Raw genomic sequence first — 14,966 nt, forward strand, 5'->3', positions numbered from 1 at the left:
TTACTGTTTTGGTGTATATTTTTTCTCAACCCAACAAAATGCCTGTTGGTTGACATGAAGGAATGAGATCATGAGTTAGTCATTTCCATTGATGTACACCCCCCTATGTCTTTATTTCTAGAGTGATGCTAATATTACATTTAGCTTTTAGATCAAAAGGGTTTAGTACAGTGTCACCTTTTATTTGAGGGTATTTGTATATTCAGCTGTGGAAAAAATGAAGAGACCACTGCAAAATTATCCGTTTCTCTGGTTTTACTATTTATAGGTATGTGTTTGGGTAAAAAAAAAATGTTTTATTCTATAATCTTCTGACAACATTTCTCCCAAATTCCAAATAAAAATATAATTTAGAGCATTTATTTGCAGAAATGACAACTGGTCAAAATAACAAAAAGATGCAGTGTTGTCAGACCTTGAATAATGCAAAGAAAACAAGTTCGTAATCATTTTTAAACACCATACTAATGTTTTAACTTAGGAATATTTGGTGGAATAACCCTGATTTTTAAATCACAGCTTTTATGTGTCTTGGCATGCTCTCCACCAGTCTTTCACATTGTTGGGTGACTTGATTCCACTCCTGGTGCAAAAATTCAAGCAGCTTGGCTTGTGACCGTCCATCTTCCTCTTGATCACATTCTTGATCTGGTGGTCCTCCATCCACACCTTGATTGACCTGGCTGTGTGGCATGGAGCATCGTCCTGGAAAAACCAATCCTCAGAAACCATTCCTCGCATCACCAATCCTCCACCAAGTTTCACAGTGGGTGCGAGACCAGGAGAGGCCTACAAGCCACAGTGTCTCGCACCCACTGTGAAATTTGGTGGAGGATCGGTGATGATCTGAGGGTGCTTCAGCAAGGCTGGAATCGGGCAGATTTGTCTTAGTGAAGGACGCACAAATCAAGCCACGTACAAGGTTGTCCTGGAAGAAAACTTGCTTCCTTCTGCTCTGACAATGTTCCCCAACTCTGATGATTGTTTTTTCCAGCAGGACAATGCTCCATGCCACACAGCCACGTCAATCAAGGTGTGGATGGAGGACCACCAGATCAAGACCCTGTCATGGCCAGCCCAATCTCCAGACCTGAAAACCTCTGGAATGTGATCAAGAGGAAGATGGATGGTCACAAGCCATCAAACAAAGCCGAGCTGCTTGAATTTTTGTGTCAAGAGTGGCATAAAGTCACCCAACATTAATGTGAAAGTCTGGTGGCTAGCATGCCAAGATGCATGAAAGCTGTGATTGAAAATCAGGGTTATTCCACCAAATATTGATTTCTGAACTATTCCTAAGTTAAAACATTAGTATTGTGTTTAAAAATTAATATGAACTTATTTTCTTGCATCATTCAAGGTCTGACAACACTGCATCTTTTTTGTTATTTTGACCAGTTATTTTCTGTAAGTAAATGCTCTAAATGACAATATTTGTATTTTGGGAGAAATGTTGTCAGTAGTTTATAGAATAAAACAAAAATGCTAATTTTATTCAAACACATACCTATAAATAGTGACACTGATAATTTTGCAGTGGTCTCTTAATTTTTTTCCAGAGCTGTATATGCACACAGTGGGCTTGTCCAAATACCCATACTAGCATACTACATACTTAAACTCCATGCTATTCACTCACCGTTGCATTCTATTTAGCATGTACCGTTTAGTAAAAAGTATGCAGTATGCCACAGCTGCAACTCAGTAGCGGCTCCTGATTGGCTGAGTAGGTGGGGCGGGGCAGAATGTGGGTGGATTTTTTCCAAATTCAACAGACATGCATTACATTAACCAGCCTGATAATAGTTCATTTCCAATTCGATTCATTTCTCTAAACTCCTGAATAAAATAGGAATGAGTTATAGGCCTACTCAGGCTGGTTATAGGAAGACTATCACATTTGACCTACACTGTAGTAGACCATATAGCTTATCTATCCTATTTAAGGACTGAAGACAAACTAATTTGGTTCCATTTCAACAAAGTGCTGTAACAGAAAATAATGAAATCAAACAGCCTAGTAGTACACACAAACGTTTAAAATTTTCAAATCAAAGGGCTATTGCACATAAGACGTGGACAGTCGGGTGCATGCAAATTCAGAACTGCTGGACAGCACCATAAACTGAAGTTGGGCTGAGGCTTGATCCATGAATGAAATAGATACAAAAACAATCCATATGTTCAAATCAAAAGGCCTGATTAATATGGCATCAATAACACAGCCACATACCAAGTCCCTGGTGCCGACACATTCACAAATCAAAAGGCCTGATTAATATGGCATCAATAACACAGCCACATACCAAGTCCCTGGTGCCTACACATTCACAAATCAAAAGGCCTGATTAATATGGCATCAATAACACAGCCACATACCAAGTCCCTGGTGCCTACACATTCGCAAATCAAAAGATGGTTTAGTATTTAAAAGCTCCGACGAAAGCCAAGAGAACAAGAAACACTTTTCAATTAGAAAACATAAATCCACGTAGTTTTTAAGGAGAAAAAAGACTAGTCTACGATGCGATACTCGTGATCATTGTAAGAACAAAAAGGGCATTTGAACACCACCGCAAACAACCTGGTCTCAGAGCATTTTGTAGTATTCTGTATTTAAAGCAGATACGCTCCATTTAGAACGATGTTACGTTTCGTATAGTATGTATTAATTTTTGGATGTCCATTACACATTTCATAGCTTACGAATTTGCAAAACGTATGATATCTTACGAATTCTAGCTAGGTGGCTAATATTAGCTGGGATGGGCGTTCGGGTTAACAGAAGCGTTACATAACATGCTAAGTAGTTGCAATGTAGCTCAAAAGTAGTTGAAAAGTTACTAGACGTTCACGTTATACGCCAACCCATCCTATCCACACGACCAACCACCCTCCTTTTGTTTTTGCCTGAAGTAACCATCTGTCTTATGTAACCATACCATACGTAACATACACTAAATGGAGTGTCCTGGATTAATATACAGAATAATATGAAATGCTCTACGACCAGGTTTCCGCAGAAGCTTGCTATTGGGCATCTTCTAAATTAATAATAGCCTAGTTTTGTTGAAAGAGAACTCGGGGCTTATCACTCGCAGCCTACCTCTTCCAATGCATTGTGGAAAAGTGTGCATCTAATTCTACTATATGAAGCGCCAAAATTAGCATAACATATTGGCATTTAAACCATACACGATTTAAGAAAATTCACATAATATAAAACGTTATATTGTCGCATAATCAGAATGCGTCATGCTGGACTGCATGGTTTCGCATGTGTGACTAATAATCATCCTTATTGATTATCAGCTGTTGTCAAAGCCGAAATGAATTTGACATCTGCACATTTAAAGTATACTCGATTTTTGAAACGTCACATACTGCAAAAAAAAAAATGCATACTCAAACATCTTATTACTAGTTGTGGAAAAAGTACCCAATAATAGAAAATGACTCAAGTAAAAGTGAAAGTCACCCAGTAAAATACTACTTGAGTAAAAGTCTAAAAGTATTTGATTTTAAATATACTTAAGTATGAAAAGTAAATGCAATTGCTAAAATGTACTTAAGAATCGAAAATAAAAGTAAAAGTATAAATAATTTCAAATGTCTTATATTAAGCAAAACAGACGGTACCATTTTATTTATTTATTTACTGATAGCCAGAGGCACACTCCAACACTCAACAGACAACATTTACAAACCAAGCATTTGCGTTTAGTGAGTCCGCCAGATCAGAGGTAGTATGATGACCAGGGATGTTCTCTTGATAAGTGTTTGAATTCGATCATTTTATTGTCCTGCCAAGCATTCAAAATGTAACGAGATGTAACAACAACAAAACATGTAAAAAACATATAAATACTAAAGTACAGATACCCCAAAAAACGACTTTAAAGTATTTTTACTTAAGTACTTTAGACCACTGCCTATTAGGACACAAGTATGAGTATTCTGACATGACCACTAACTACATCAAGCTTGTGACTACAAACTTCTTGGATGCATAGACCCTTTTCCAGTACGCGACACACTGACGTCATGCACAGATGCGAGCTACTCTTGGCGGCAGTAAGAAAGCCATTGCCATCTGCCCATTCGACATACCCTAGATTTACGTTTTTATTACTTACAAACAAAATAACTTTTTGGGGTTCTCATACGCTTACAATTATGTTTTGATTCTTGCTTGAACAGTCGTTAAGATTATATTTGGTTTGGGATTTTTGCAAAATAACTAATTTTGGATGAAGCAGTTATCAAGAATGCTTACACTCGTTGATATAGGCTGTAGCAAAAAGCTAGCCGAAATATCAATTTTACTGGTTGAAGTATAATGCAGTGGATTTGCGATGATGACACAAACATTATATTAAGAAGGACATTCATACGAGCCTTAAAATCCAATCATAATCCAAAAGTAGTGTGAAAGGTAGTAGTAGTGTAAACTACATGTAAATAGGCGTTTGTTTTTGCTGGTGTTCGATAAGAACTCCCCCTTGTTCTGCCACCAACTTGCACAGCTTGCGCACAGCGCACTCATGCGGCAATATTTGTAAACACAGCTTGTTTTGGTTGTGTTTCAGGTGCTGTTTCTCCAATAGGAAGTGAATGGTGAATAATGTACTGTCATTTGAGACACTTTTATCGTAAGTTAAAGTGTTTGTGAACACCTACATGAATAAGAATGCTACCATGATTATAGATAATCATAAATGATGTGTGAATGGTGAATGAGAAAGTTAGAGGGATGAAGATCATACCCCCACCAAAAAATGCTCATATCCCCCATTATTGGTAATGGTGACAGGTTTGCATGCTTTGTTGGAGCCTAACTTTCACACTCATTATTCATGAATGATTTTTGTTAATCATGGTGTTATCAGGATTGATTTAGAAGTGTTCAGAAACATTGTATCTACTCACTTAGAAAATGGCTCAAGTCATCATTCAGTTTCTATTGGGCAAAACAAAAACAAAACAAACTGCAATGCTTGACATCTACAAATGGGGAGGAGGGAGTGGGGGGGGGGGACTAGATCTAAAGTGCTTTCGTTTCTAAACAGTAAAATACCCTCAAATAAAAAGGTGACATCTCATATGAAACATTATCTCATATCCAAAATGCTGGAGAATATAGCCACATTTTAAAGGTTGGCATCTCTGTCGAAATACAGACGTAGTAGAGTGTATTATCGCATTAATATTCCTGCCATCTTTCCACATAAAGTTAATGAGTACACTGACACAAGGAAACACTTTGCTGAAACATTACGCTGTAAGGAAATATGTTTATTGAAGTAACCAGCATATCCAAGAGGATCCATCACGAGATAAAGAACATGTCCAGAGACAATTATTTCCAGACCTCCTCCTCTTCTCCCTACAACATTACTTGTAAGGGGAAAGGGGGATAGTCAGTTGTGCACCTGAATGCATATAACTGAAATGTGTCTTCCGCATTTAACCCAACCCCCTTGTACAATGTTGGTCCAAAAGAAGCATTAAATATAAGGTCATATATGCTTTCCAACTGAAATTCAAAACATGAGATGAAGCACATCAATTTCAGAGATTGTCAGTGGTTGTTAAAAACAAAACTAAGAACTTTTGTAATTGACTACACAGGCTAAATGCATTCAAATAAAAATAGGCCTACATTGGATGTAATTTAGGTCAGAAAAATTCTGACTTGAGAAATTAAATATTGGAATGAGAACAGTTCACAGTTTAAAAAAAATAGGAATGATAGATTTATGTCATGAAAACACCATAGATATTAAAGCTCTAAATAAGAGGAATTTTTTTTAAATGAGGTATCCATAAACAGAGTAGGGTTGTTCCATGAAATTAGTTGCTTTTGCATCCTTTGATATTTTAAGTAGAAATTGTGCACCAATATTGGATTTAAAAGCCTGTTATATTAAAATTAAGTAGACCACATGGATAATTCTATAAATCAGATTTTTTTAATGAATATAATTCAGCATTGACATGTCCCTCTGTGCATTGACTTCTCAGAAGATTTTAATCCACTTCACCCCAAAATTGTAAAACCCTAGTTATTCTGTTGCTTATTCTGAGTCATTTCTGAAGATAATTTATTTCTTAAGTTTAGTGATTCATTAAGGTAATTTTTTTTTACAAATATTTTTAAAAAATAAAGAAAAGTCACTAATTTTAAGGTCAACCCTGTTACGTGAACTTGTCTTAATAACGTAAAACGATTCATTTTTAAATATTTTTTTCAAATAAACCAATAGTCAAATCATAGTGTAAATGCAGGTGAGCTGGTTCTACTCTTTTAGGCCATTTTCTGGTGTTTTGTGGTGAAAAACTGAGTGGGTCGAGCTTTAACTCGTCAACCCTGCTACAGGCTAATAACGTTTAACTTAATAAAATGTTTTGAACCTTGCATTCAATTGCCCCTCCCTGTTGCACGCAACAAGCTTCCATTCCCCCTGTCACAAGGTGATTTATGGCTGATTTAAGATGAAATCATTAACCCTGTTACAGTCAACACTTACTTTATTTGGCAGTTATAGTATATTGAGATGGGAAAACATGTTTTATTAAGTTGAAAATGTGCTCATCATTACAGAATGTTAAAATTAGGTGAAATATATATATTTTTTAACCAAGTTACACTACCTTAGAAGGACTAATTTCGTGGAACAACCCAGTGGCATTTAACAATAAAATCACTCAGGAAAAAAACAAACACTTTCCATGCATTAGGTGGAGAAACAGGTGGCAAAGAAATCTATATTTGTCCTAAAAAGGCTGATTCATTTAGTTTGTTTCTAAAGAGCATTAAGATGCAATGCAAAACAGACAAAGCAATTTGCTCTGAGCCATACATGATATGAAAATACAACATAAAGAAGGAAGACATGGCTATGGTGAGTTAAAGCACAGGGATATGAACAACGACTCCCTTTAAGGCACCTTCAGCATAAGATACTAGTCTTTCTGTATCATATGCGCTTTCGCTTAAGAAACACCCTTGACCTGGTAAAAACTAAAACATGTTAGTTAAAACATTTCAATTTGCCTTAATCATTGTCATTTAAAAAAACTGTCATTATCTTTTACTGAGCACTGATTTAACAGTAAATCTTCCAGTTTCTTGAAATGAATTAAAGTGCTGCAAACTAGGCTATTTATTCACTTAAAACCTGCTTGGCCTAAAACAATACTAGGCTATTCTTTGTATTTTCAATTGAGACATAATAAATTGAAGTACAGTGTCTGTTAAAAATGTAGCATTTCAAATCTGATGTCAATACATAGGTGGCTATTTCATAGGTCAAATTTTTCTGTCCATCAATTGGAGCTTATAAGATTGATTCAATGAAAACGGATTCCTGTAGTAACTGTTTACTAACTGCATGTCTATGACTGAGGATCCAAAGGAGTAATTTGGTCCCAAAAACATTTCAACAGAGACTCTTCAAATATCCAGTTCTTCTGAAATACTTAGCTTTGGTTAAACCTCCCTTTTGAATGATAATTTGCAGAACAATGCATAGAGGAAGTAAACTGTACATAGTTCACAACCAACGAGGAACCATTTTATCCTCTCATTGATTGACGTAAGATGCCCCATAGCACTCTTATAGGCCGATTTCATCATCAAACTCATCTTCAAATGTGTAGCCCCGTCCATTGTCTCCCCCTTCCTCCTCCTCCTCCTCCTCGGAATCAGTCTCTGAGTGACAGTTGTCAACCCTCCTCCTGTCCAATGGGGTGACACCCTCATACCCTGAGCTGTGTGAGGAGGCGGGACTGGAAGGTGAATCCACCTTGTGGTTGGTGGGCTGTACCTCTATTCCCACGATTGGCAAGCTGATGACGTTGTTCCCTCTCTCTCGATCTTCCTCGGTGGGACTCACATACTCTTCCTCAACATCTAACCCCTGACCTTCCTCCTCTGACACTTGGCGAATGATCTCCTCTCGTTTGTCGCTGAATCTCACCTTCGGCCTCTGGCCTTTGGCCTTGATCCCTCCAGTCCCCTCTATTATCCTTCCTTGTCCCACCTCATCTCCCTCGATCTCTAAAAGCTTCTTCTCATTCAGCTCGTTCCTTATGCTGACAGACTGATCCTCCGCCGCCATTTTAAAATTCTCCACTTCAACGACAAGACTTTTGCTTGGACTGGAGACGTCTTCCTCATTAGCGCGAGTCCTAGTCCAATCAGAGTTCAGCCCCAGTCCATCCATCACCCCCAGCACGTCACCCATGATGGATGGGCCCAGGTCGAAATCCATATCGAGTGTGAAAGACGACACCGACTCAGAATGCTGAAGCTCACTGTTCAGTGGGCTTCCGAAGCCATCCGTGACATCATCAGTGTGGTTAAGTGGCGTCTCGGAATCAACGGGCGCCATTGAGTCGTTTGTTGCCGTGGCACCCGGAGACCCAGGGTCAGGGCTGGGGCCGACGGTAGCCAGGAAGGAGGTGTCACCGAAAGCATCTCCTCCCCTCCCGATGTGCATAGTGTGGCGGAAGTCCCCCAGCGGAGCTGAGATCATGGTGGGGTCCAGGCGAGGCGCCTTGTGGGCCGACTTGTGGAGTGGCATGACAGCTGAGAGAGGGAGAAAGAATTATGGAGAAAGGAGGCAAGAGGGAGAGAAGATGGGGTACAGAGGGAGATGGGGTACAAAAGAAGGTGAGAGAAAAGTGGGTGAGAAGAGAGGGTGAGAAAAAATGAAAGAGTGACAGAAATAAAGAAAGAGGCCAGAGACGGGAAGAAAAGAAAACCAGTTGGGTGAAACACATCAAGCAGAAACACTTCTATGCATCAGAAAACAAAATGGCAGACTAAATGAAACTACTAACGACCTACCTTGATGTTCTTACTTTGACGTGATTTATTTATGCGGACACTGAGCCAAGTTCAGTCAGTGTGAGACAAATATCAACTCAATAAACCTATTTAGAAGACACATAACAGAAATAAAATACCTTCACAAAAAGGTATTTTGCCAGTATATAAACCTACAGTGAACAGAGAAGTCCATTCTAGGCTGTCAACATAGATAACAGAGAGAAAGTGAATATGAGGGGCCTGAGCCAAGCTGTCACTGAGGGGCCATTTCCCTTGATTAGTGTCACTGTAGGGGAGACTTCTATGGTCTTATATACAGTGACCTGTCATGACAGGCCTACATGAAAACATTGCTGTTGTGCAAGAGAGTGTGAGAAACCAACGAGTCGTTTGGCATTGATAGTTATGCCAAGGCCATGCTGGGACTTGCAAGTGAAACATACTTCTGCCTGGATTCCTTCCCTCGGGGTAGGAGACATTAAAGCCATAGACAAACACTATATAGGGCAATACTAAAAGCAATTACAATGATTCACTATTGCATTGAATTGAAAACTATATTGAAAATGGACTCAACCCGGTGTTACTGAGCTTTTAAAAACAATGAGGTAGCCTACATTTAAAAAGCAGTCTGACATTACTGTCATTAGTTTACTATTTACCAATAACTTCCAGAGGATGAAACAGTAAGCGGTTGAAAGTTAATTAGTCCCCATGTGCGTCCCCTTCTCCTTGCAGGTGATATGCCTAATCAAAGCAAAATCAACAACTCCTCATAAAACTGATCGCTTTTATGCGGCAAGGCAGGCTACATTATGTCAAACTTACTGCCAGCCATAGCTCGGGACCCCATTTCAACAAATAATAATGTCTGCTTATTGAACTCTAAAACGTATCATATAGATTGTCCAGGAGTACTAGTCTATGGAAGGCCATAATGAGTGATGTCGATGGGGAGGGAGGAAAGGGGACAAAACTTGCGCTCCGCCGATCAAGTTTCTGAGGGGAGTGTTTCCAAAGCAGAAAAAGTATGGAAAACTTACTTTGATTACGCTCGTGTTTCTCTTCCTCCCGCCTCACTATCCCTCTTTTCATCGGGCTTTTCTTCTTTATCCTTTATTCTGGCTTCTTCTCGCTCTTTCCCAGCGTCGTTCGTCCCTTTCTAATATTTCTTTTTCTAAGGGATTGGCAAGGAAGTGACGCGATATTTTATTAGGGAGTGTTTTATGGAGGGAGAATGACGGGGTCTAGGGTCCACATCAAGTGCACACATGATCAAACAATCAACAACTAAATGTTTTTGATACAAGGTTACAAGTATGTAGCATAAGGGGCTCCCGAGTGACGCAGCGGTCTAAGGCACTACATCTCAGTGCAAGAGGCGTCACTACAGTAACCTGGTTCGAATCCAGGCTGTATCACATGCGGCCGTGATTGGGAGTCCCAGCGTCGTCCGGGCTTGGCCGGCGTGGGCCGTAATTGTAAATAAGAATTTGTTCTTAACTGACTTGCTTAGTTAAATAAAATACAAATAATTAAGCTACATTAATGAGATGTCTTCTCTCTCTCTCTCCTTCAGCCAACTCCCTTAAAGCTGAGGGTGGCAGTCAGAGAGGTTGGTGTCATTCCTTTACATGATAGAAACTTAGCTAATTACTATGGGTGTAAGAAATTGGCTACAATTCCTCCCTTTCGGGAATGCTGTCAGGCAAGTCGTCATACTCAACCACTGAGCAGCACAACATGCTTTGTCCTACAGCGCACTGCCTGTGGTGTTTAACACTCAGTTCCTCTTCGCTAATTTTGGTCAGTCCCGCTATTATCCTTCTTGAAAGGGGACTTTGAGGAAATCCTGGATCTAGGTAATCAGAATGCTGACCGCTGCTGTAGGAAGACCTTCCGCTTGTTGTGGGACAAGATAAACTATCTCTGAGCTGCCTCCCCATTCAGCGCCATCTCATACTTCAGGGAATCACAGAATGGTGAGGCATGGAAGTGACTCACTGTTTTGTGGGATATCGTCACCCAAGGTTTACGTAGCTGTGGGATGACGTGTCCAAAGGTTAAATTGAATGGCACACCGTGGGAATAGAATTCAATCAGGGGGGGTGTCTTCTACTACTGTGAGGATTGAAAATATGCTTGGCCTATCATGAGGGTGTCTGTGTATGTTAAAAGCAACATTTTGCAACATATGATGTGACTAGCGGAAAGGCTGTGGCTGGCCTTGAGGTATAGGCAGTTATCATGAGTTGTGGGAGACACGTACAACACGTAGGCAGTTAAACAGACTGTATTTTGTTAGAACTCAAACTTAGCAGTAACAAGAACCAGATGTGAGATAACGGTATTTAGGGGATGAGCGCATAGATATTCTACCCAGCAACAACTACACCTGCCAATGGGAGCGCCCGGGGGCTGGGACCAGTTGGGGCACCAACAATCAACATAGATTGAGTACATTTAAACCACACTTGATCTCTACTCTGACAGGCCAGCTCAGAAGCAGGAACTACTACTGTCAGAGTATTTAAAGAAGATATCTTTAGGGTGTTGGCCAGTTCTCTGTTTGCCCTGCGTGGTGTTACAGCTGACGCGTATATATGAAAATTACATTTCGTAACCGGCCGCGACCGGGAGGTCCGTGGGGCGAAGCACAAGGGAGGGCTTGGTCGGTAGGGATGTCCTTGTCTCATCGCGCACCAGCGACTCCTGTGGTGGGCCGGGCGCAGTACGCGCTAGCCAAGGTTGCCAGTGCACGGTGTACCCTCCGACACATTGGTGCGGCTGGCTTCCGGGTTGGATGCGCGCTGTGTTAAGAAGCAGGACGGCTGGTTGGGTTGTGTATCGGAGGACGCATGACTTTCAACCTTCGTCTCTCCCGAGCCCCTACGGGAGTTGTAGCGATGAGACAAGATAGTAGCTACTACAACAATTGGATACCACGAAATTGGGGAGAAAAAGGGGTAAAAATTCAAATAAAATAAAAAATTTAAAAAGTCCCAAATACAACCCCTGGATGAACCAGTAGACTAACAGAAACCAGTGAAGGTGCTTGTGGTCACACTGATGAGTGCCTATGGGAATGTTACATTTTTTAAAATTTAAAATGTATTTTACTTAATTTAAATATTAATATAGGATACTGCATCTAAGTCCTTGCTCTCTGTCTCTCTGTAAGATATCCTCCTTTGCTGACCATTTGTGTGCGTGTGTGTATGAGTGCGTGCATGTGTTTTGCGAAGACACTGCCTAGGGTTGTGAGTCTATGAAAATACATACATCCTACAGCAGTCGAGGTGCAGGGCAGGAAATAGAGGGAACAGGGGAACAGCAAGGTACAATTAGGTACAAATGTACGTATGTTTATTACGCCATATTACTCACCTCTCCCGGGCTCTATTCTGTTTGCCAAACATCACCTCAGAAATAGAATAGAGCCAGGTGGGAAATCAGAATCTGCTCAGTAATAAAAATATATAATTATTTGCTCTTATCTGACAGAAGTTGGACTTCTGTCTCGGGTGACATGACCTAGCCATTAGCCAAATAATGTTTAAAATGAAAGCCATGGGATTAGTGGCCCATATAAACTTCTTTTTTTTAAATTGTGTCTGCTGTTTAGTTCAATGCCACAAGAGGACGCTATTAATCTTTTATAGTGCTTGATTCCACCCGATTGTATTTTCTACTATCACTGTAAATCAACTATTAAGGTTCATTAGTCAATGCATTTAAGACACTACAACATAGTATCAATATGTCTGATAAAACAGTGTCGGTTACGCATCAGTCATAATTTTTCTATGTCTGTCCTTACATTGTTCATATATGGCTCCGTAGACGGGCTCATCGCTATTAAGACACCGACGTCTTGCTCCCAGACAAATTAAACAACTTCTTTGCTCGCTTTGAGGACAATACAGTGCCAGGGACACAGCCCGCTACCAAAACATGTGGGCTCTCCTTCACCGCAGCCAACGTGAGTAAAACATTTAAACGTGTTAAACCTCGCAAGACTGCCGGCCCAGATAGCATCCCTAGCCGCGTCCTCAGAGCATGCGCAGACCAGCTGGCTGGTGTGTTTACGGACATATTCAATCAATCCCTATCCCAGTCTGCTGTTCCCACATGCTTCAAGAGGGCCACCATTGTTCCTGTTCCCAAGAAAGCTAAGGTAACTGAGATAAACGACTATCGCCCCGTAGCACTCACTTCCTTCATCATGAAGTGCTTCGAGAGACTAGTCAAGGACCATATCACCTCCACCCTACCTGACACCCTAGACCCACTCCAATGTGCTTACCACCCCAATAGATCCACAGACGACGCAATCACACTGCACACTGCCCTAACCCATTTGGACAAGAGGAATACCTATGTAAGAATGCTGTTCATTGATTACAGCGGACAAGATTATGAATGGCGAGTTCCTAACGAGTTTGGGAAGCTAAGCTAGAGCTCTGTGAGACATTCGCAGCGATGGGGGTAGATGTTTTCATCAAGAGAGACCTTTAGAAAATATGCACATTTTCTCTAACACTAAACATATAAAGATGCATTTCACAGTTACAAGGAAGGTGGAGTCTTATAGTAAGTAGTTTTATAACTTGATTATTCTGTATTTAGAAAGCATATAAGTCCTTTTTAGCCTTCATACAGTTTTGTTGAATAGGAAATACATCACATAAAATATGTAATATGTTTATCATATTTGTACTGTGTTCTTGAGCTTGTGTCCTCAAAAGTGACTACACCTCAGCAATTTACAGCTGTTTTGAGATTTAAATATATCTTTGAATATGCAGAACTACTAGTTATTGTTTATGGCCCTCTCATGATAAATAATTACTTTTGGGGCTTACATAACTTTTTCTGATTGATTTAGTTACATTTAACTGGTTAAAGACATGTTCTCAAAACGTTCAGAGAACATTAAGAAACAACAATCTTCTGTGGGAATTTGTACTTCAGCATAAGGTTTTGTGCAGGCTTCCTCATGTTTTTAGAACATTAAGAAAATGTTAAAACCACAAAAACCACAAGAAAACATTAGTAACGTTCAAAGAAAGTTCTAAGAATACTATTTAAAAAGAACGGAAGTGAACATTTTGCCTGTTCTGGGAACTTACATTTTTAGTTTGCAGGGAGGTTCTGAGAACGTTTTACTATGGCTCCCTGGAAGTTTTCGTAGGAGGTTTTATTAACATTCTGAGAATGTAAATTAGAGGCTATTTGGATGTTTTTGAAGAACATTAAAACTTTCACAGATTTTCTTTTTCATAGGGCAACCAACTCATCATCAGCATCTGGCTCTGAGGCACATTCCTCTGAGACAAGGCCATAACTCAAACTATTCAATAAAATTTACATCGTTACCCAGTACGGGTTGTCATCCCTGGACAATCCCATATCTCAGACCCTTTTCAGGTGTCCCAACTTTTCTTTTTATAAAAAATGTATTAATTCAGGTTACAAGAGCAGAGACTCAATGACAATCGCTGAATGTCATTACACTTTTTGGTGTTTTGTAACAGATTCATCAAATTGCGTGAGTGCACAGTGCATTGTTTCGATGCTTGAGTGGATGAACATGCGCAGGTAGCCTACTTTGTTAAGTAATTTGTTTGACAATAAAGATGAAAACTTAATGACTGGTTGTGTTCATGCTAAATAAAAAACAGGCAGTTAAATATCATGTCTTTACTATTAGGCCCATACATTTTTTGGGGTGTGCACACATTGGAGGTCCCATGAAAAAAATAGAGACCCCCGAATGTCACAGTATAATTTGCCCTCTGCGAACAATGTTGCTATGACCCAAGTCAAATATTCAAATTGAACTGGCTGTATGTAGACCAGAGTTTAGAACAGGGATGGGCAACTGGCAGCCCCCTTTTGTAGGCCCATGTATCAAGGACTAGGAAAGGCCCCATGGGCTAATGGCCCAGTGCACTACTTTTAGACTCCAACCACCATAGACTATTTTTTCTGCTGCCGCACTGCAAGTGGTACCGGTGCATCAAGTCTGACACCAACAGGCTCTTGAACAGCTTCTATCCCCAAGCAATATGATTGATAAATAGATAACAAACTTGCTTCATGGACTATCTGAGTTAACCTTGTAACT

At 40.0% G+C, this 14,966-nt stretch overlaps 1 protein-coding gene across 2 annotated transcripts; it reads right to left on the minus strand.

The window, feature by feature from the left end:
• Nucleotides 1–5,274: 5,274 nt before the first annotated feature.
• On the minus strand, nucleotides 5,275–10,114 carry LOC112234882 (CDC42 effector protein (Rho GTPase binding) 5). 2 transcript variants are annotated; one of them, XM_024403194.2, is made up of 2 exons: nucleotides 9,880–10,114; nucleotides 5,275–8,593 (listed from the first exon to the last, which is right to left on the minus strand). In XM_024403194.2, exons 1-2 carry the CDS (start codon nucleotides 9,929–9,931, stop codon nucleotides 7,620–7,622), a joined length of 1,026 nt encoding a protein of 341 aa, XP_024258962.2. In that variant the 5' UTR covers nucleotides 9,932–10,114; the 3' UTR covers nucleotides 5,275–7,619. The 2 variants fall into 2 exon arrangements, with proteins under 2 accessions (XP_024258962.2, XP_024258963.1); XM_024403195.2 differs by lacking the exon at nucleotides 9,880–10,114 and adding an exon at nucleotides 8,855–9,863.
• Between the last annotated feature and the right edge of the window lie 4,852 nt (nucleotides 10,115–14,966).

This window comes from Oncorhynchus tshawytscha, linkage group LG23 (assembly GCF_018296145.1).
Source record: "Oncorhynchus tshawytscha isolate Ot180627B linkage group LG23, Otsh_v2.0, whole genome shotgun sequence".
Classification (NCBI taxonomy): domain Eukaryota; kingdom Metazoa; phylum Chordata; class Actinopteri; order Salmoniformes; family Salmonidae; genus Oncorhynchus; species Oncorhynchus tshawytscha.